The following is a 23803-nucleotide window of genomic DNA, read 5'->3' as shown; positions in this document are numbered from 1 at the left end:
TACTTATTTGCGATGTGCTCGCCTCTCTCTCTCTCTCTTTGCTTTTAGAGCCACTGGAAATCATGTGCGGGGAAGATGTGCATCGGTTATGGGGATGATGGGTGGAAAAGACTGGTTGTTGGGTGGTCGCTAAAAAGATGAAGTAAACTTGATTATCCTCAAACTCTCATCGCTCCACAACCTCGAGTGGTTTGGGCTTCGTGTGGTCTGGTGCCTGACGGCCGCCAGGTGTGTGTGTATTTACGGACAAAGTAAAACAAAAATATATATATACCCGGTCCAGACGTTACTTAATGATCGTTTCTGGGGAAGAAAATAAGTTCCTGCGAAAAAAAGAATTAATCATATTTATTTAGGGCAGTGCCCGGAAAAACAAAAACGTTATTTGTTTTAAAATGCCTTGAATTACCCTTAAAACCACCCTTCCTGTGCGTGCACACGTGTGTGTGTGTGCGTGTGTGCGCTCGTTACACAAAGTGGTGGTGGCGCAAGGGTTGAGCGCCGCGCTGCAAATCCGGCGACCAGACTTCATTACCAGCTGCGTAAAAAAAAAATTCCATCTCAACCGGTTCTGGGCCTGCCCTAGGTCCACTCAGCCTCAAATGAGTACGTGCGTGCGTTGTGTAAACATCGCCACTGGGGAGACAAAGACGGCCGCGGCGTGGTGCTGGCCACCCACCTCCTCGTGTGCCGTGTCGATTTTCATAGGTGCTACTCGCTAACAGCCAGACTCTTTGGTTCTTTCGGTAAAGTCACGTAGGTATAAAAGAAAATAAATCACGACACAAGCGTCCGTCATCAGGTGGGAAAGCATGGTCTGCTGCTGAGGCAGACTGTTTTAAAAATGTTTGAAATGGGTGTAGCCCAAGGGTCATAAAGAAGTGGCCGGGGCTAGTGATGGCTCACCCGATCGAGTCACAGTAACATCACTAGCCCCGGCCACTTCTTTATGACCCTTGGGCTACACCCATTTCAAACCTTTTTAAACAGTCTGCCTCAACAGCAGACCAATGATAATTGGTTTTTTACCCTTCTATCTGGCAACAAAACTAACACTTTTTTTTACAAGGAGTCATGTTTGCATAGACCACAATACCTGCAGTCATAATGCAAACAAAAAACACAACTCTGATAATGTATGCACTGTCCTTGAAGTTGATTGGTCCACACCCGAGACAGCTTTCCTTAGAGCCTAGTCTCACATGGGTTGGACCAGATAACACCAAAAGGCGCACAACTCAAAGACAATGCACCATCAGAGTATGAGAGCTCGGGGTAAGCATTTACACCATTGGAACCTCATTTGCCAGTAAAAAATATGATAATTGTTTTTTTACCCTTCCATCTGGCAACAAAACCAATGCTTTCCCACGTGATGACGGACGCTCGTGTTGCGCCCGAAACGCCGTGATTTATTTTATTTTCTACCTACGTGACTTTAACGAAAGAACCAAAGAGTATGGGTTCCTGCAGTCACAAACGCTTCAAATCAAGATCGCTAACAGCTAGTTAAGTTCAAACTAAGCTAAATTTTGTATTTTATCGCGTAAAGCCACTGAACTATATAGTTATTTTTCAGAAGCGACAAGGCTATCAGAAATGACAGCTCAACAAAGTGGCTTGTCACGTGAACATTTACAGCAGCCAAATACTCTAAACGCGTGATGTTGGTTCTAAATGTGGAGGGAAAAACCGGAGGACCCGGAGGAAAATCCACACAACCACGGAGAGAGAGAGACAGACACTCAAACTCCAGATATCCTGTATACCAGGCGAGGTAGTTAACATCTCCTAGCCACCGTGATGATGATGAGAGAGAGAGACACGTAAACTACAAATATACAGCAGGCGTCAGGGTCGGGATCGAACCCACGACCTCCTGTGTACCTGGCGAGGTAGTTAACATCTCCTCGCCACCGTGGCACTCTAACGGCACTTGCCCCGTCAGTCGGCCACGGCAACAGTCAAGGATTTTCATCTTCGTACACCACTCGTTAATAAGAACGTCCGACTTGCGCCAGGAGTTTCCGATCAACATTTCCGTGGGGTTGAGACCTCCGCGTTTACGACCAAAGACAGTCAAATATTGGCGTCATCTGCACACCGAGAGCCTTTTCTTTCCCGTGTTGCCATCGGCTCGACGCAGTCTCAACGTGCGGCATTGCGCTGACTGCGGTGAGCTCGGAGAGAGACTCTTTTTTTTTTGCCGGATTTTAAAAATATATTTATATTTTTTTGAAATTCGGTCGCAATGCCAAGGGACACTGAGAGTTGCGATGTGGTTTGGGAACAAACAGGGCCCAGAAATATCTCCCCTCCGTGCTTCCGTCATGGAATCGACATCGGAACTGAGTAGTTGAATTTTTGTTTTAAACTAGACTATGCAGTGCTTTGTGACCCGTTTGTAGCTAAGATGCGCCTAGAACCATAAACGCATTTGTCACCAACACAGGGACCTTAAGGCGCCATGGTGGTGAGATGTTAACTACCTCGCCGGGTATACAGGATGTTGTGGGTTCGATCTCGACCCTGACACCTGCTGTATATTTAGAGTTTGCGTGTCTCTCTCTCTTTCTTCGTGGTCGAGTGGATTTTTCTCCGGGTCCTCCGGTTTTTCCCCTCCACATTTAGCAACGAACATCACTGCCTTCAGAGTTACGTGCCTGCTACAAATGTCCACGCGATGATGAGCCACTTCGTTGAGCTGTCAATTTGTGGCCAAGGTCGCTTCTGAGAGCCACGTCGCTCAGTGGGCCTTAAAAAAATAAGCGATGTTTCGGGCTATGAACCTTCTTCAAGTAACGGTCCTCCATAACGCTCTCCACAACACCATTATCATTCTCTACCCCACGCTAAATTCAGTCGCTGCACCTACTTGACCGGGAGTTTCCCTCGGCGGAATAACAATCAGATTTTTATTTTTGGTATTTAGACTGCAGCAAGAATCTGATGAACTACGCAGCACTTTTCTCACATATGTCCTTTTGTAGTAGCCGGTCAGAACGTCGCAAAAAGTAGCTACAAAAAGTACGATATGAGTGCAAAGTATAGGGAAGGTAAGCACATCGCCCAGAAACAAATCAGAATCTTAATTTTTAGAAGAGGAATCAGATGAGCCATATGCAGCAGCTCTTTGTTCACAGATGTCCGGTAGAAACAGACGACAGAATCACTCAGGCCCACTCGCTCCCCATTACCCCCATCTCCATTCTCTCCCTCTTCCTCCCTCTCCTCCACCTCCTCCTCCTCCTCCCGCCCTCAACTTTCTCCCTCCATCCCTCCCTTCCCCTCCGTCCCACTCACCTCTCTCTCATTCGTTCTACTCCCTTAGCTCCTTCACCTCACCTCCCTCGCTCCGCACCCCCTTTTTCTGTTTGCGCGTAGTCACTTTAAGATGTTTTCTTGTTCATGTTTTTGTTTTTTGTTTGTTGCGGTTGCACCCGATTCAAGAGCCGAATGGCTCACAGGGCTATACCTAATAAATGAAACTGAAATGAAACTGAGTCCCATATTCTTAGGTTTTTTCGGTAAAGTCACGTAGGTAAAAAAATTAAAATTAATAAAAGTAAAAATAAAAATAAAAATCACGGTTCCTCCTGAAGACGGAAGCTTGTGTTGCCTCCGAAACGTCGTGATTTTAATTTTTATTTTTTACTTTGATAAATTTAATTTTTTTACCTACGTGACTTTACCGAAAAAACCTAAGAATATGAATCCTTGCAGTCACGAAAGCTTCAAATCTAAAACTGAATCCCATTCCCCCTCTGATCTCGGTCTGCAAGCCAGCTCCCCCAACACTTTCCACATCACCGCTGCCACCCTCCCCACCTCACAAACCCACCGCTCCCTCCACGCCCTCATGCTCCATCCGCCACCCCCATCATCTCGCTCTCTGCCACATCTCATAACTTAAAGCCCTCTCGCAGATGTCCAGGAGTTAGGAGCGTGGCAGAACGCGTAGCGGTCACAATGGTAGCGAGAGGGGGGGTAGTGGCCCAGCGGTAGCGAGTTCGAATCCAGCGGTCGCTCCGATTATTATTATTAAGCGGTTTGCTGTTAAGTTATGCGGTGTGTGTGTATGTAGGCGCGTGTGTGTTTGTACAGGTGTGTGTGGGGAGAGATGGGGAGCGGTAGTGTAGCGGTTAGCGCGCTGCGCTACGAACCCGGAGACCTTGGTTCGATTCCCGCTCACGGCCAACACCAGTGACGATTATCTGAACCTCCTCGTGTGCCACAGTTCCGATCTTCCTAGGTGCTCGCTAACAGCACTTGTCCCAACAGTCTGTTAAGGCTACGCGGGGGATCTTTGTCTGTATCACCCTAATAAGACCGATCCTGCAACGCGCCGTCTGCTTCGCGGTGCCCGTGTCTAGGGTCCTCCAAATGTGCCAACTGTGAACATTTACACCGGGGAATTACTCAGTCGGCATCTCACGAAGACAAACTGTTGGGGCTTTTAGCGAGCACCTATTAAGGCCGGCACGGCACAATGTTTACGCATCACATGAGGCACTCATTTGAGGCTGAGCCGACCTAGGGTGAGGCCCAGAACCCGTTCATATAATCGTCACTTGGTGTTGGCCGTGAGCGGGAATCCAACTCGGGTGGCCAGGTTCGTAGCACAGCGCGCTAACCACTACACCACCTCGAGTCACTCGTTCCAAACGAGGGAGAGGACCCATAGACCATCCTGGTCTATGGGGCCGTCCATAAATGACGTCACGCACCTAGGGGAGGTGGGGGGTGACGATGTGTGACGAGGGGGGGGTTGAGAAATGTGACGTCACATCAAAATGCGCAACTTTAAATAAATATAGAATTGTTCTAACAATTAGTGTTGTTATAGCAACACTAATTGTTATAACAATTCCTACAACATCAGAGTGCAGCGCCACATTAACCACGCACTACAATGACAATAGTTGAAAGCGATTTGAAGCATGTTTTATTTTCAAAATGGAAATATGGTTTTGGGGGGGGGGAGGCAGAGCTTTGTGACGTCATATTTGAGGGGGGGGTCTGACTTTTGGTGACGCCGTGTGACGGGGGGGGGGGGGTAAAAAAATTGTCTAAAATCGCGTGACGTCATTTATGGACGGCCCCTATAGAATTCACACGTGGTTCGACAAAACCAGAAATATGCAACCTTCAAAAAGTAATCCCACCAGCCGCCTGTAAAATATATATAATTAGCGTGGCAGTTCTTTTAGTTGGGGGGATCGAGGGGGGGGGGGGGGGAGGTGCCTAATTGAACATGACAACCAAAATATGATAATTGTTTTTTTACCCTTTTACCTGGCAACAAAATTGACACCTTTTTAACGAGGAGTCATGTTTGCATAGACCACAATACCTGCAGTCATAATGCAAACATTATGACTGCACAACTCTGCAAACATTATGACTGCACAACTCTGATAATGTATGCAGTGCAAACATTATCAGAGTTGTGTTTTTTGTTTGCATTATGACTGCAGGTATTGTGGTCTATGCAAACATGACTCCTCGTAAAAAAGGTGTCAGTTTTGTTGCCAGATAAAAGGGTGAAAAAACAATTATCATATTTTTTACTGGCAAATGAGGTACCAATGATGACAACCAAAACTTGATCTTTTTTTGTTGTTAAATAGACCAACTAAAACGTGGACTCTGGTTCAGTGCTTCGTCCTAAATTTGGGTACCTGCACCCCCTGGGTGATGCGAGACATGTCCAGATATTTTTATTTTCATGATTATTTTACACGCTTTTTTTAACTCACTCTGTCTGTTGTTGTATCCTCAAATCTTGTAACTCAATTTTTACCCACTTCCCAATGTCGTATCAACTGCAAACTTGGTATACTTATGTCATACTGATGACAATACTATATTCTATCATAAAATATTTATATTTTTAAACATTATTTTTATATGTTATGTTTCGGCTTGGGTCTAATTGTCCATGGTAAACTGATGTTGCCTGTAATTGGCCACGGTCCCTTACGTTATGGCAAACTTCCATTACTAGTACGGTACATCTCATACTGGTAGGAACCTCCTGGTTACACCAGCCCACAGGGGATTATTGTGTCCGTCGTGCAGGGAGGGGCTGGGTGAGGAGGGGCTGGGTGGGGAGGGGCTGGGTGGAGAGGGGAGGGTGGGGAGGGGCTGGGTGGGGAGTGGGAGGGGTGGGGCTGGGTGGGGAGGGGCTGGTCACCCCGTGGTTCCCCTATAAAACTCAACGTTTAACCTACTCACGCCGGCTCGTGCCCGCCCTCACAGTCGGGCATATTTGCGGAATACCCCACGCCGCCGTTGACCCTGGCCATTGACCGAGCAACCCAACGTTCCTACCAGCTCCCTCCGCAGGAATGTGTTAAAGCGTGTTTTAAAAAAGTATTTTTTTTTAATATTACTTATTTAGAAGGTAAATCATCGAAACACAAACTGCAACAACTTACTTAGTTTCATCGGACCCCGATGCATTTATTAACATCATACATTGTCGATTTAAAGCTTTCGTGACTGCAGGGATTCATCTGCATTTCCCATAAATATGCTTGATTCCTCTTGATATGCAAATTATTTTGTCAAGGCGCTCTTCCCCCTCCAACCCAGCTTAAATATACGCTGCCAAGCCTGGTGGTGTTTCATTCAGACGCTGTCTTTCCGACAGACCTGTTCTTCACCTGAGGACGGCTGCTTGCGTTGTGGCCGAAACGTCGTGAGAATTGTATTTTATTATGTTTTATTTTCATTATTTTATTATTTCCCTTCTACGTGACTTTACCGAAAGAACCAAGAAGATCATACATTGTCTTAACGATTACGAACCAAAGGGGTGCAAGGCTGCTATAAAGTTTCAGAAACACTGATGTAGTTCCCACCGTGGAGGTGTCTCACAGCTGTGCCAAACGCCACGTGGAGCGCACGTGCGCTCCTCATCATCATCAGCAGCATCATCATCAAATCTCTTTCACGTGTCCATGACCAGAAAGTCCTTGGATCGTTTGCACAACGTGCTAATGATTATTTAAAATAAATAAAAAATATCTCCACCGGCATTCGTGTTGTGCCGCGTGAGTTCCCCCCCCCCCCGAGCTAAAATCGAGCGCGGCTCCACGTGGTGGCGTGGGGCCGACCAGACGCGTTTAGACGTGGAGCCACGTGTGTGTCGTGTGTATGCACGTGTGTGTGTGTGCACGTGTGTGTGTGTGCACGTGTGTGTGTGTGCACGTGTGTGTGTATGCACGTGTGTGTGTGTGCACGTGTGTTTGTATGCACGTGTGTGTGTGTGCACGTGTGTGTGTGTGCACGTGTGTGTCGTGTGTGTGTGTGCACGTGTGTGTGTGTGTGTATGCACGTGTGTGTGTGCATGCACGTGTGTGCACGTGTGTGTATGCACGTGTGTGTGTATGCACGTGTGTGTGTGTGCACGTGTGTGTATGCACGTGTGTGTGTATGCACGTGTGTGTGTGTGCACGTGTGTGTGTGTGCACGTGTGTGTGTGCACGTGTGTGTATGCACGTGTGTGTGTATGCACGTGTGTGTGTGTGCACGTGTGTGTGCACGTGTGTGTGTGTGCACGTGTGTGTGTATGCACGTGTGTGTGTGTGCACGTGTGTGTGTATGCACGTGTGTGTGTGTGCACGTGTGTGTGTATGCACGTGTGTGTGTGTGCACGTGTGTGTATGCACGTGTGTGTGTGTGTGCACGTGTGTGTGTGTATGTCGAGGGTAAATGGGCGAGGTTTAAGACTGTGACTCATGCAGCTGCAATGGTTGCTTTGGGTACGCGGTCCAGACCTCCCCAGAAACCCTGGCTGACAGAGGAGGTGTTCAGGTTAATTGAGAAAAAGCGACAGGCCCACTCTCATCGCCTACAGCATCCCACGTCAGAGAATGAGGAGGTTTACCGCAGCCTTCGCTCGGAAGTTCGGAGAGCCGTAAGGCGTTGTAAGGATGGGTGGTGGTCGCGGGTTGCTGAGGAGATGGAGTCTGCCTCAGTGGCCCGTGATCACAAATCACTATTTAACTCCATCAAAAAAGTAACCTGCAGCGCCACACCTATTACCATCATTAGAGGAAAAAACGGTGATCCAATCTCCGACCCCCAGGAACAGGTTTGCAGATTTGCTGAGCATTTCTGTGAGGTCCTGGGGGAGGGAAATTCTCTCAGCCAGGAAAACATCATGGCACAAAGTGGGGATAACCCTGCTGAGGCTGCGGTGCCTCAAATATTGGAAGAGGTCACCCCCTGTGAGTGGCTGGCTGAGGTGCCAGCTGTTGAGGAAGTACTGAGGGCGATCCGGAGTCTGAGACCAGGGAAGGCACCGGGCAGAGATGATCTCCCAAGCGAAATGCTGAGGGAGGGTGGCGTTTGTGCACAGACTGCCCTATATGACATCATAACAACAGTCTGGACCACTGGACGGGTTCCGCAGGACTGGAAGGATGCCCTGGTGGTCCCCCTCTTTAAGAAGGGGGACCGCACAGACTGTAACAACTACAGGGGCATCTCACTCCTCAGTGTGCCGGGTAAGGTCCTGGCAAGGATTATTCAACATCGCCTTGCTAGGCACGCTGAGGAGGGGCTTGCGGAGCCCCAATGCGGTTTCAGGAAAGGGCGGTCTTGCACAGATGCCATATTTTCTGTCCGTCTGCTACAGCAGAGGTGTAGGGAATTCCAAAAAGACCTACATCTCTGCTTTATTGACCTGGTCAAGGCCTATGATACCATCAGTAGGACTGGACTCTGGGTTGTTCTTCGTGCTTTCGGAGTCCCTGACCCTCTGCTCACGATCATTAAGGACCTTCATGATGGTGAGCGGGCCCGGGTAAAACTACGTGGCCGGGAATCGGAGCCTTTCCCTGTACACCTTGGGGTGCGACAGGGATGTCCTCTGGCTCCCACATTATTTAACATCTATTTTGACCGCGTAGTTCGTGAAGCCTTCAATAGCTGTACCGGGGGAATTTCCATTTGGTACAGATATAATGGGAGGCTGATCGACGCCCGGGTGCGATCAAGGGATGGCTCCCTATTGGTCAACCACGTTATGTATGCCGATGATTTGGTAATAGCTGCTCATTCAGAAGAGGAGTTGGAGGCGCTGCTGCTGAGACTGGAGCGTGCCACTAAGAGGTGGGGCCTTACCATCAGCCCCACCAAAACCAAGCACCTGCCTGGGTATTTTGTACCATCGGACACTCCACCCCCACAACTCCCAATTGGTGATGGGGCAGTTGTGGAGAGAGTGGAGAGTTTCCCATACCTGGGCAGTGTGCTTATGACCGGCTCCAGTCTATCAGCAGAGCTCTCACTCCGAATCAGTCGAGCGGCAATATCTTTTCATCGGTTGCGTAACGCTGTGTGGAAGCTACCTGGTCTGTCGCTCCGCACGAAGCTTCAGGTCTTCTCGGCCACGGTCATTCCCTCCCTTCTCTACGCTTGCGAGACGTGGACCCCCCTGGTGGAGCATCTTCGCCGGTTGGAAACATTTAGGCTGGCCTGCCTACGATCCATCCTGGGTTTAACCAGGCTGGATTGTGTGAGGAGCTCACAAATCCTTGAAAGATCTGGGCAAAGTCCCATCAGTGAGCTCCTCCGGCAGGCAAGGCTGCGTTGGCTGGGTCATGTAGCCCGCATGCCCAGCCACCGCATGCCTAAACAGCTTTTGTTCGGCCGGATCGAGGGAGCTAGACGGGCGCGGCACGGGCTGGAGAAGAGATGGAGTGATGTGGTACAGGAGGACGTGGAGCTGAGTGGACTTGCCGATGACTGGTACCAGCGGTGTCAAGATCGGCCTCAGTGGAGGAGGCTCGTGAAGGACGCTACTGGGCAGTTGGAGGCAGTCGCCCTCCAACAACAACGGAGGGCGGAGGAGCGACGCTCACAACAACGAGCGGAGCGCCGGGTGGCTAAAGCACAGCAAGTTGGCACAGTAGGGGGCACAGGTGGTGCATCAGCCAGTCATCTCGGTCATCTCGGTCAGTCGACCAGTGGCACCTGGGTCTGCCCCGTGACCTCCTGCCAGCGGGCTTTCGACACTTCACGTGGCCTCAAGGTGCACTTGGCCTGGCACAAGCATCGTGGTGACGTCACCGCCACTTAGTGGCGAATGGCGGTTGTTGTTGTGTTGTGTGTGTATGCACGTGTGTGTGCGTGCATGCACGTGTGTGTGTGCATGCGCGTGTGTGTGTGTGCACGTGTGTGAGTATGCACGTGTGTGTGTGCACGTGTGTGTGTGTGCACGTGTGTGTGTGTGCACGTGTGTGTATGCACGTGTGTGTGTATGCACGTGTGTGTGTGTGCACGTGTGTGTATGCACGTGTGTGTGTATGCACGTGTGTGTGTGTGTGCGTGTGTGTGTGTGCACGTGTGTGTATGCACGTGTGTGTGTGTGCATGCACGTGTGTGTCGTGTGTATGCACGTGTGTGTGTGTGCATGCACGTGTGTGTCGTGTGTATGCACGTGTGTGTGTGTGCACGTGTGTGTGTGCACGTGTGTGTGTGCACGTGTATGTGTATGCACGTGTGTGTGTGTGCACGTGTGTGTGTGTGCACGTGTGTGTGTGTGCACGTGTGTGTATGCACGTGTGTGTGTATGCACGTGTGTGTGTGTGCACGTGTGTGTATGCACGTGTGTGTGTATGCACGTGTGTGTGTGTGTGCGTGTGTGTCGTGTGTGTGCACGTGTGTGTGTATGTGTGTGTGTGTATGCACGTGTGTGTATGCACGTGTGTGTGTGTGCACGTGTGTGTGTGTGCACGTGTGTGTATGCACGTGTGTGTGTGTGTGCACGTGTGCGTGTGTGCATGCACGTGTGTGTCGTGTGTATGCGTATGTCGTGTGTATGCACGTGTGTGTGTGTGTGCACGTGTGTGTGTGCATGCACGTGTGTGTGTGTGCACGTGTGTGTATGCACGTGTGTGTGTATGCACGTGTGTGTGTGTGTGCACGTGTGTGTGTGTGCATGCACGTGTGCGTGTGTGCATGCACGTGTGTGTCGTGTGTATGCGTGTGTGTGTGTATGCATGCGCGTGTGTACATGTGTGTGTGTGTATGCACGTGAGTGTGTGTGTATGCACGTGTGTGTGTGTATGCACGTGTGTGTGTGCATGCACGTGTGTGCGCGCGCATGCACGTGTGTGTGTGTGTGTGTGTATGCACGTGTGTGTGTGTGCATGCACGTGTGTGTGTGCGCATGCACGTGTGTGTGCGCATGTACGTGTGTGCATGCACGTGTGTGTGTGCATGCACGTGTGTGTGTTTGTGCATGCACGTGTGTGTGTGTGCATGCACGTGTGTGTATGCACGTGTGTGTGTGTGCATGCACGTGTCTATGTGTGCATGCACGTGTGTGTGTGCATGCACGTGTGTGTGTACATGTGTGTGTATGCACGTGTGTGTGTGTGTGCATGCACGTGTGTGTGTGTATGCACGTGTGTGTGTATGCACGTGTGTGTGTGTGTATGCACGCGTGTGTGTGTGCATGCACGTGTGTGTGTGTGCACGTGTGTGTGTATGCACGTGTGTGTGTGTGCATGCACGTGTGTGTGTGTGCATGCACGTGTGTGTGTGCATGTGTGTGTGTATGCACGTGTGTGTGTGTGCATGCACGTGTGTGTGTGTGCATGCACGTGTGTGTGTGCATGTGTGTGTGTGTATGCACGTGTGTGTGCGTGCATGCACGTGTGTGTGTGCATGCGCGTGTGTGTGTGCATGCGCGTGTGTGTGGGCATGTGTGTGTGTGTGCATGCACGTGTGTGTTTGTGTGCATGCACGTGTGTGTGCATGCACGTGTGTGTGTGTGCATGCACGTGTGTGTGTGTGCATGTGTGTGTGTGCATGTGTGTGTGTGCGTCTATGGGTCTTTGTGTGAGTCTATGGGTGTCTTTGTGAGTCTATGGGTGTCTGTGTGAGTCTATGGGTCACTGTGTGAGTCTCTGGGTCACTGTGTGAGTCTGTGGGTCACTGTGTGAGCCCATGGGTCTCTGTGTGAGTCTGTGGGTCACTGTGTGAGCCTATGGGTCTCTGTGTGAGTCTATGGGTCACTGTGTGAGTCTCTGGGTCACTGTGTGAGTCTCTGGGTCACTGTGTGAGTCTCTGGGTCACTGTGTGAGTATCTGGGTCACTGTGTGAGTCTATGGGTCACTGTGTGAGTCTGTGGGTCACTGTGTGAGCCTTTGGGTCTCTGTGTGAGTCTGTGGGTGCGGGGGAAGGACAACAAACTAAAGACGAACTGATGCTGGCGAAAAAACCCATGCCGTTTCGGGTTAGTGTTAAGGGCAATATCTTAATTTACATTGAGGGTGAAGCGTTTATTGTGGAAGATGCACAGGGCGACCGGATGTCCTGTGACCACCATTTCATTCTCCAACACGTAACGTGTTTAGAGTCTGGTTTCTCTCAAACAGAAACGAACACGCAAAGGGAAAACAAACGAAGAGAGGGCTCAATTAATTGAGGATCACAGAACATCTGGGACCACCCTACAGACTGCACGAAATAACTCTACGCGTCTGTGCTCCTGCTTTCCCCGAATTCTAGAGTTGTTATCTAGAGTTGCTCCCGAACCCACGACCTCCTGCACACCAGGCGAGGTAGTTAACATCTCCTAGCCACCGTGATGATGATGAGAGAAAGAGACATGCAAACTCCAAATATACAGCAGGCATCAGGGTTGGGCCCGAACCCACGACCTCCTGCACACTAGGCGAGGTAGTTAACATCTCACCACTGTGAGAGAGAGACACGCAAACTCATAAATATACAGCAGCAGGCGTCAGGGTCGGGATCGAACCCACGCCATCCTGCATACCAGGCGAGGTAGTTAACATCTCCTAGCCACCGTGATGATGATGAGAGAGAGAGAAACACGCAAACTCCAAATATACAGCAGGCGTCAGGGTCGCGATCGAACCCACGACCTCCTGCATACCAGGCGAGGTAGTTAACATCTCTTAGCCACCGTGATGATGAGAGAGAGAGAGACGCAAACTCCAAATATACAGCAGGCGTCAGGGTCGGGATCGAACCCACGACCTCCTGCACACCAGGCGAGGTAGTTAACATCTCCTAGCCACCGTGATGATGAGAGAGAGAGAGACGCAAACTCCAAATATACAGCAGGCGTCAGGGTCGGGATCGAACCCACGACCTCCTGTACACCAGGCGAGGTAGTTAACATCTCCTAGCCACCGTGATGATGATGAGAGAGAGAGACGCAAACTCCAAATATACAGCAGGCGTCAGGGTCGGGATCGAACCCACGACCTCCTGTACACCAGGCGAGGCAGTCAACATCTCAAATTTACGGCGCCCCCGCTCTGGTGAGACGACACTAAAGTCTTCCTCCGGTCAAGGGATCTGTTTCCAGAAGCTCTTAGACGTCTGAACGGTTCCACAAAGAAGTGATAAACGATCGTGTGTGTGTGTGTCTCTCCCGGACTTCCCGGAGGAGTCAGCGTGATCCGTTCGGGGGGGTTGGTGTACGAAGTGGTTGCGAGTCAAAAAAAAAACGAGTGCCACATCAGCGTTTTTTAAACTGAAGGCGATCGTTACTCTTGAGGTCTGCTGATCGTCACTGAATATCGCGTGCCAAACGCATATCGGCCCCAGGTATGTGTCACGCGAATGAAATCAAACTCAAGGCAATTGTTGGCAATGGACTAATCCACTCGTGGATTTTTCACGCGGTGCGATCGGTTTCTTTTCTTTGCGTTCTGATTTATGTTGACCTCATTGCCAAACTTGAAATATTTCGTGAAACAATGTGTTTCTTGCTTCCCCTCGTTTGTTTGATGAGCCGGGGGTCACTCTTGCAGAACGAGACGCGGCATGCCGGTCTCTAGAGCGCCCACCTATAAAGAATTATAATTATACTTTCATTTGGATGGAATGTTCATTTCATTGAGATCGATTCATTTTGAATGCACGCCATGGTGGCTAGGAGATGTTGACTGCCTCGTCTGGTATGCAGGAGGTCGTGGGTTCGATTTCGACCCTGACGATGCCTGCTGTATATTTGGAGTTTTCGTGTCTCTCTCTCACAGTGGTGAGATGTTAACTACCTCGCCTGGTATGCAGGAGGTCGTGGGTTCGATCTCGACCCTGATGCCTGCTGCTGTATATTTTGAGTTTGCGTCTCTCGCTCATCATCATCACGGTGGCTAGGAGATGTTAACTACCTCGCCTGGTGTACAGGAGGTCGTGGGTTCGATTCCGACCCTGACGATGCCTGCTGTATATTTGGAGTTTTCGTGTCTCTCTCTCACAGTGGTGAGATGGTAACTACCTCGCCTGGTACACAGGAGGTCGTGGGTTCGATCCCAACCTTGATGCCTGCTGTATATTTGGAGTTTGCGTCTCTCTCTCTCCCCGTGGACGCGTGGATTTTTCTCCGGGTCCTCCGGTTTTCCCTTTCACATTTAGAATCAACACGCATTTGGCTGCTATAAATTGCCACGTGTGAAGAAGCCACTTCGTTGAGCTATCGTGTGCGATGGCCAGGTCGCTTCTGAAAAAGAACTGTTTCAGCTCAGACCATCATTAGCAGGAAGTGTTACTACCTAGGCCACATTGCCCGAAACGACCACAAATACCAGCTATTAAAGCAAATCCTGGAAGGAAAAATCGAAGAGAAAAAACGACCAGGACGGCCAAAAACGACATGGCTCAGTAACATCAAAACATGGCTACAATTAACAACAGCACAAACTCTACACGCCGTGCTAGACCGGGACCAATATCATCAAGTCGCACACGCACTAAAGAAGAGAAGAAGGGCCTAACCTGGGTAAAAAAAAAACTAAGTTGTTAAATTTAGTTGGTATCTAAACAAATGTTTTTCAACGGCGTAGAGATGATGAATTCAGCTGAAAAGTTACCCCTGCGTCCATTTATTTCTCAACGTCGGAAATTGCTGCGTTTTGCTTCGAGTTTATACAACAGAGAAGCCGTCCACTCTTCTATTTTCCTAACCCGCACTATATCATCGTTAGCATCTGATGACATCCGTGCGGTTTAGTTTTAGAGTTCTGTTGGAACTGAACTGCAAATATAGAGAATAAGTGCCGCTATCTATTGCTAATATTTCAACCACAAACCCCACGCATTCCGGGACAGGTGGGTGGGAGGAGAGAGAGGGGGGGGGGTGATGAGCGGGGGTTTGGGGGGAGGGGCGGGTTAGGTAGGGGGATTGGGGGGGTTGGGGGAGGGGCGGGGGATTGGTGGGGGGAGCGGCGGGGGGTTGGCGTTGGGGTGGGGGCTGGGGGTGGGTGGGGGGTGGGAGGGAGGGGCTCGAGCGCGTGCCACTGGGGCCTTTTAGCGCACAGAGCACGTTACGGGGGGGGGGCAGGGAGGAGGGCAGGGGGGGGGCAGGGGGGGGCAGGGGGGGGGGCTCGGGGTGGGGGGGGCTCGGGGTGGGGGGGGGGGAGGTTGAGTGGGCAAGGCGTTGCTCTCTCGTAGTGAGTGGCCGTGCCCCCCTCCCTCCCTCCCACCCGTCCCAGCAGTTGCCTGTGGTGCCACAGGTCCGCGCCACGTGCAAGAACGCGCATTGAAACGACAAACCGGTGCTGGAACGCCGCTTGCCCTTCGCACGCAACGGTGCACCCCCCTCCCCCCCCCCGCGGTGTTCGACGCGAGCGGCGGGTTGGGTTTTGACGGCTTCTCTTTTGCGGAGTGCGAAGTGCCCCGCTGGGTTGACACGCGGGGGCCCCAACAGGGAAGCGCCGGTCGACGATTTATTGGCGAGGCTTCCCGCGCGGCTCGAACGCTCCGGTTGTGACTACCCGCTTGCGGATTTAACCGAACAACATTGCTGGGTCTTCTTGGTTCTTTCGGTAAAGTCACGTAGAAGGGAAGTAATAAAATAATAAAAATAAAACATAATAATATTTTATTTTATTATGTTTTATTTTTATTATTTCATTACTTCCCTTCTACGTGACTTTACCGAAAGAACCAAGAAGATGAATCCCTGCAGTCACGAAAGCTTTAAATCGAAATTTAACATTGCTGGGTGTTTAACAAGTGGAAGGAAATGGAAGTTGCCCAGAGTAAAAAACCCATATGGAGATTAGTCTACACTTGCTGCAATGCCCTTGTCCTGGCGAGCCAGTGTATGGCACCCTCCTAAAAATTCACGGGAAGGGACTTTCATGCAACATCAGTGTGCCGCAATCCACTAACCCTCGTTGCTGCTTCCACACAGTGCAGCCACGTGCATACCCACCACTGCCACTCGGCTGTTCTGTTGAAATGAAGGCTGAGTTTGTTTCATCGGAGATTATTGCCCGAGTGGTGTTCTGCTCTGTGGTCGTGAACACAACCTCGGACTGGCAAATAAACGTCTTACTCCCACGGTTTGGGAAGGCCTAGAATATCATGGAGCCAGCTGATGGTGAAATCCACGGTTTGGGAAGCCCTGGAATATCATGGAGCCGATGGTGAATTTCAAAATTGTATTTTATTTTTTTCAAATTTTCACACCTGATCTTGATTGCTTGTGTTGCAGTCGAAACGTCGTGAGCATTTTTATTGTTTCATATTAATATTATTTTATTATTTCCCTTCTACGTGACTTTACCGAAAGAACCAAGAATATATTAGCATGCTGTTGGGCCAATGAATGGGCAGCTCGAATGTGGGTGGAAACTGGAGCACCTGGAGAAAACCCACGTGATGCGACGGGGAAACGCTGCATCCCAAACAGATGGAACGGGTGGAGTACTGGGACCCCTCTGCTTACGGACGAGTTAGGTTCCAGAGGGTTACTCTTTGGTTCTTTCGGTAAAGTCACGTATAAAGAGAAAATAATAAATTAAATACTAGGATGCGACGTTTCGATTGCAACATAAACAATCATCATCAGGTACAACTGAGGGTTGTTCGTAAGTCGATTTGTTCATCAGTCCAACTTTACTTCCGTCGATTATGAACGTGTACGCTAAACACGGAGAAATGCTTTAAAAGTTATATAATCTCCTGTAGATGTAGATGCCACTCGCTCTTCACGTTCTGCAGATGTACACGCCATCTATTGCGCGGCCGTTGAACTTACGATTCTCGTCCGAACAGGCAACCGGGCATACGGACAGGTTTGTTCGTATCTCTGAAAGTTCGTAAGTTGAATGTTCGCAAGTAGAAGCGTCTCTGTACGTTTTTTTCCGTAGCCACCTTCTTCTGGTGCGCCAGGGTTATGTCACCTTTTTAAATCCTTTATATTAAGTTCGCTTGCTTGCGTGCTTGCCTGCTTGCTTGCTTGCTTACGACCGTGCAAACCTTTCAATCGTTTTTTAACCCACTTTCCGTGATCCAATCGAGCTGACATTTTGCACACAGACTCGTTGTGCGTGACAATTACACTGTTTAGGGAAAACAAATTAAATATTTAATTACCAATTGTTTAATACTGCAGACAATCATCTGACCCATAGGTGGCAGCCATCTCAAGCCAGAGGACGAGAGGACTCTAGCCGCCACGCATATAATGGATTTAGAATGAAAAACTTTGTTTTTACGGGTTATACTTATTGATGCCCACGAGGGAAGGGGAACTTCACACAGCATTTGTGCTGCGGTGTTCCAGCAAACCCTCGCTGATGCTGCCTCCCACACAGTGCTGGATTGCAGGCGGCCACGTGCATAGCCAACACCACCGCACGGCTTCTTCTGAAGGGATGACGTCTATGACGTCATCTTCCGGGGGCACTTTCTGAAAACAACGTGGTGCATTTCTAGCTTGTGAGCGTTGGAAGTGGAAATCTTTCTTGACTCCATTGACGTGATGCCGATTGGAATATACTTTGGAAAAAGAAGACTAAGAGAGAGAGAGAAAGAAAGAAACAATGATTGCTGTTGGACCGCTAATTGACGCAGACATGTGGCTTAACCTTCCCCGCTTGCCAGCGGATGAGCTCAGCGATGTCATCGCGTCTTAAGCCCCCGCTCGTGTTTCAGATTTCTGAGCCTCGCCTGAAGCCAGCGTCGACTTCTTTGCCTCGTCTTTCCCCGTCAACACAAAAAGCGAGGAATTCTCAGGATTGGAGCTTCAGGAAATTCTGGGGTGGGCAAAGCGGGACGTTTGGTGTGGTGCAGAATTGTTGTTTGGCTTTTCCACAGGGTGTATTCTATCATTGCGCACGCATGTACGCATGTACGTTGAACTTTTTCTCGCACCCGTACGTAGCCAACTGCGATAATTGGGCGTGCTGTGGGCCGGGGGAGGACAGCAAACTAAGCGTAAAGAGCAGTTGTAAAGAAATGAGTTTTCAATCGCGCGTCATGTGGTGACCGTCTCAGTTCGACGGGTGAGCCGAAAGCCGCTGCTGCAAGGATGACCGGAGTTTGCGTGATGGAGTGATGACTGGCTGAGTCTACCCGCCGAGACCAGGATGTGAACTCTGCCACTGAGACAGCTGGCCGGGGCAGTTATTGATAATTGGAAACTATTGCAGTCCCTACTCTTTGGTTCTTTCGGTAAAGTCACGTAGAAAGAGAAAGAGTAATTCCCGCCATCACGAAAGCTCCAAATCAAGTTTATTGCAGTCCCGTTGTGCTATTGTGTGTTGCTCAAGTTCTGTTTTTACTCCTTTATTGAAGTAACTTTGCAATATACACATTGACAACTGCGGTGGCTAGGAGATATTAACTACCTCCCCTGGTTTAAAGGAGGTCGTGGATTCGATCGCGACCCTGACGCTTGTTGCATATTTGCAGTTTGCATGTTCTCCCCATGATTGTGTGGTTTTGTCTCAGAATCCTACCGCTTTTTTCTCCTCCACATTTAGAAACGACATCGTTCGCTCAAGCGTATTTGGCTGCCATACATTTCCACACGTTGAGCTGTCATTTGTGATAGCCAGGTCGATTCTGAAAAATTAACCCGTAAAAACAAAATTTTTCACTATAAATCCTTTATATGCGTGGCATCGGTTTTATTTTATTATTAATTTCTGTTTTTCTTGAGTAAGAGTTTCATTTTTATCACATTGGTATTTAAAATTAAATGTGAATTTTTTTTTTCCTAAAAAGTGGAAAATTTTGGAAAAAAATTTTCACGAAAATAAATTGTCACGCACAACGAGTCTGTGTGCAAAATGTCAGCTCGATTGGATCACGGCAAGTGGGTTAAAAAACGACTGAAAGATTTGCACGGTCGTAAGCGCGCAAGCAAGCGAGCAAGTGAACTTAATATAAAGGATTTAAAAAGAGCTGTATGCTAGCTCAGTCGGCCTTATCTGCTAAAATAAAATAAAAACTGTTTCAGTTTGTACGTAGGAGTTCGCGACAGATAGAAGTCCTGTACTTCGACAGTCGGCTCCACAACGACGTTTTTGTGCGGCACCTCCGTAGTCGCCCACCACTGTGCCGGCATCTTTAGCTGTTGGCTGCGAGAGCGGCCAAATAATCCGCGGTGAACCTTGTCTTTGGCAGCATCATCAAAATGATGGACCCCAATAAAAAATTACAATAGGCTTTACCCCCTTTTGGGCAACAAAACAGGCGTAAAGATTTCGATTTAAAGCTTTCGTGACTGCAGGGATTCATCTTCTTGGTTCTTTCGGTAAAGTCACGTAGAAGTCTTTCCGACAGACCTGTTCTTCACCTGAGAACGGCTGATTGCGTTGTGGCCGAAACGTTGTGAGAATTATTTTATTATGTTTTATTATTATTTTATTATTTCCCTTTACCGAAAGAACCAAGAAGAGGCGTAAATATGTTCAAACGCCGAATACTGGATACCGTTTTTTTGTGCAAGGCATCAAGTCTGCATTAAGCAAACGTTACTCGTGGCAAAAACGCGCTCACTAAACGTGAGCTTGCAAACAAAGGCCGTCCCTGCCGGGGACTACGACCTGTTCGGGGTGGGGGAGGGGTTTCCCTCTCGCTGACGCGTGCTGTGCTCCCGTTCTTTCGCCAGGCCCAACATGTGCGCCGTGCAGGAGATGGAGGGCACGGAGAAGCGCTACTTCTCCTCCTGCAAGACCTGGTACCGCAAGAAGATCTGCAACGTGCCCACGTAAGTGGCTTCGGTGGCGCGACGCGGAGTGCGAACGTTACGGCGACACGTTAAATACAATGGCCCAACAATGGCCCAACAATGGCTCAACATTGGTCCAATATTGGCCAAACATTGGCCCAACATTGGCCCAACGTTGGCCCAACGTTGGCCCACCATTGACTCAACATTGGCCCAATGTGCCACGTTTACGGGTGTGTTCCCTCTTTGTAAATGCTTTTGATGATTGATGTCTTTTTTTCATTGAGATTTTTATCCAGTCTGGAGAGTGCAGCCTGGAAAGAGCACGACTTAGATATTGCCTGACTCATTGCTATGAGTAGAAAAATACACGGGGTTAAAAATACACATGTAACAGGAACAACCAATATATAATGAAGAAAGATTGAATTAACACATTTAAAAACTGAAAATCTTAACAATGATTCGCACCTCCGATTAGCACGGTCGGCTACATACGGTGCAAAACACTTCGCGCGGCGGTTAAAGAATAATGTTGCGTGTTAGTCAGAGGATAGATTGTAATATTCCACCGATTTATAGAATAATACTGACCTCAAGTTCAAGTTCATGTATTAGGTATAGCCCTGTGAGCCATTCGGCTTTTGAATCGGGTGCAACCGCAACAAACAAAAAACAAAAACATAAACAAAAAACATCTTGAAGTGAATATGTGACTAAGTGCAAACAGAAAATCCAAGAAAAGACAGCAAAATATTGCAGAAAAAAACACCGTACACCAACGCTGTGTGAAAAAATCCCAGTAGGATGCAAGTCAAACAACAACAACAACAACCACAAGACAACTTAGATTAAGGCCATCAGTCTAACTCTGTACTACAACAAACAAACATGGCGGGGATCTCCGCCGACTTTGCAAGAAACGAATGACTCCTAATGGGCTCTTACCTGGCTCCGTTGCAAACCCAGCTGATCGGCATTTACGCGGTCTGACATATTGTTTGCTCAGCCACAGAGCGACATAGACGGTAAAATAGACCATTGGAGGATTTTGGCACACACACCTGCACACACGCTATAAACTAAACTATTTTATTTTACCACTGAAGACCAACTGAACTAGAAAGCTCCAGGTAAATTTCGATTTAAAGCTTTCGAGACTGCAGGGATTCATCTTCTTGGTTCTTTCGGTAAAGTCACGTAGAAGGGAAGTAATAAAATAATAAAAATAAAACATAATAAAATAATTCTCGCGATGTTTCGGCCACAATGCAAGCAGCCGTCCTCAGGTCTTTCGGGGAGACAGACAGCGTTGTGGCCGAAACGTCGTGAGAATTATTTTATTATGTTTTATTTTTATTATTGTATTACTTCCCTTCTACGTGACTTTACCGAAAGAACCAAGACGATGAGCTCCAGGTAGGGCCCACTAAGCTGTATAGCTCAAATTCAGAAGCGACCTGACTATCACACATGATAGCCCAAAGAAGTGGCTTATCATCACGGGAAAATGTATAGTCGCTGCCAAATATTCAAAGGGCACGTTGACTTTAAATGTGGAGGGGAAAAAACGGAGAAAAATCCGCACGAATACGGGGAGAGAAACACGCACACTCCAAATATATAGCAGGCGTCAAGTTCAGGATTGAACCCTACGACCTAGTGTATCGAGGTAGTTAACATTTTCTAGCCACCGTGATGATAAGAGAGAGAGAGACACGCCAACTCCAAATATACAGCAGGCGTCAAGGTCGGTATCGAACACTACGACCTCCTGTATACCAGGCGAGGTAATTAACATCTCCTAGCCACCGTGATGATGATGAGAGAGAGACATGCAAACTCCAAATATACAGCAGGAGTCAAGTTCAGGATTGAACCCTACAACCTCGTGTATACCAGGCGAGGTAGTTAACATTTCCCAGCCACCGTGATGGCGAGATCCTCAATACATCCAGTGCTCCACTGCACCCATTTATGGCTCCAACTCACGACAGCTCGGCTAATTGGTTTCATTGTGATTGAAGTCAAACGGCGTTCCCTATCAATGGCGTATGACAAGTTCGTCGAGATGAAGTATTTGTTGAGTAAATTTTTCATGATGTGTCGATGGCCCAGTGATAACCGGTGATGAATTGTTTTGTGAAATCCCGCTTCGTCAAATCGATCGACGGCATTTGCGGCGGCTCCCTCGTTATTCGCTAGCGATATGTTTTCTGGGATGCTCGTGAATGGCAAGCTTCACGAATAATGATATTGGCCGACGAAAACTTGCGTCTCATCACTTTATCTCTCGTCACTTTATCTCTTGTCACTTTATCTCTCCTAACTTTATCTCTCGTCACTTTATCTCTCGTCACTTTATCTCTCATCACTTTATCTCTCATCACTTTATCTCTCATTACTTTATCTCTCATCACTTTATCTCTCACCACTTTATCTCTCAACACTTTATCTCTCATCGTGTTATCTCTCTCATCACTTTATCTCCCATAACTTTATCTCTCATCACTTTATTTCTCATCACTTTTTCTCTATTCACTTAATCTCACCACTCACGTTCTCTCTCTCGACACAGTCAGTCGTGCAGAGTTCCAGATGCGATTCGTGCGCAGCCAAAAATCGCGAATACATCAAGTTCGTGAATCGCGAGGCAACACCACATACACAGCCCAAGCGGCATAGAGCTGTAATAAGACTCTTTGAGACGACTTCTGGAATCCGTCTTTTATTCACTTTGGGTTACATCTACTTTACGCTGCTGGTAGACAACGTGAAGGGACAGATAGACCGAGAGAGACGCACTGCCACGTGGCAACTCGGAGCCCCGCTCTCGTGTGGCTCCTTCTTCCGTTGGTTCCCGTTCTGACCACGTGTCGTTCCTCTCCACCCCTATTTAATCTCCGGGTCACGTGGTACGCTTCAGCCAACCCTCGTTAGCCTGCGTCGAATCTTCCAGGCTCCCTCGTCAGCTCCCGGGACCACGCCCCTGACTCATCTCCCCATTTGCTATGGCCAAAGCCGGCAGAACCAATCTCCATAGCTGTCACCTTCCCATCACGTCAGGGCCATGCCCCCTGACTCATCTCCCCATTGGCTGAGGCCAAAGCCAGCAGAACCAATCTCCATAGCTGTCACCTCTCCATCACGTGAGGGCCATGCCCCCAGGCTTCCCTCCATTGGCTGTAGACCAGGACCGGTAGAGCCAATCACCATGACAAGGTGTGATACATCAGTGAACCGGATATTTTCTCATATTACAGAGCGGTGGATGGCATGCGTCCTCGTTGTGCAATGGACGGCATTGGCGATGGCACCGCTGCCGGCAGAAGTCAGCCCACGCTGTCGCCACGAATAGACTGTTGGGTCAAGTGCTGTTCACGAGCGCCTATAACGGCCAGCATGGCACACAAGGGGGTGGGTGGTGAGCACCGTCTTTGTCTCCCCGAAGCTGGTGTTTGCGCACTCACCATGTACCCATTTACGTTTTCCCTCGCTTTTCGTAGTCTGCCCCGAACGGGCCATGTATATACGTACGTATGTATGTTGAACTTCTTTTGCAACATACCTAGCCAACCGCGCCAATTGGAGGTGCCCTGGTGCGGTTGCACCCAATGGCGGAGCCAGGATTTTCAGGTAGGAGGGGCAACCCATCCAGCAGTGAAAAATGATAGAGGAGTTGTTAGTAAGTAAGGACTTGTCCCTTGCTTTTTAATTCGACGCGTGTGCGGTGATGGTGCAGCCGTCGATCGAGGGTCGAATTCGAACCGCGTTGTGTGATCGGCATCGCGCTCGCTGAAGGTGTTGATGCCTTCAGGGATGTCGTGTGCTGTGTAC

The 23803-nt window shown here is 49.0% G+C and overlaps 1 protein-coding gene across 1 annotated transcript in view; it reads left to right on the top strand.

Moving 5' to 3' along the window:
* LOC133357747 (transforming growth factor-beta-induced protein ig-h3-like) overlaps positions 1-23803 on the top strand; it is a 289818-nt gene that overhangs the window by 10866 nt on the left and 255149 nt on the right. The window contains exon 3 of the mRNA XM_061575849.1: positions 19907-20005. Coding sequence (XP_061431833.1) covers positions 19907-20005 — 99 coding nt within the window. The remainder of the gene's footprint in view (positions 1-19906; positions 20006-23803) is intronic.

This window comes from Lethenteron reissneri, chromosome 59 (assembly GCF_015708825.2).
Source record: "Lethenteron reissneri isolate LAM-NWPU_2019-01 chromosome 59, ASM1570882v1, whole genome shotgun sequence".
NCBI classification, from domain to species: Eukaryota; Metazoa; Chordata; class Hyperoartia; order Petromyzontiformes; family Petromyzontidae; genus Lethenteron; species Lethenteron reissneri.
Note: the sequence above shows the minus strand (reverse complement) of the source record. Positions and strands in the feature narration are given on the sequence as shown.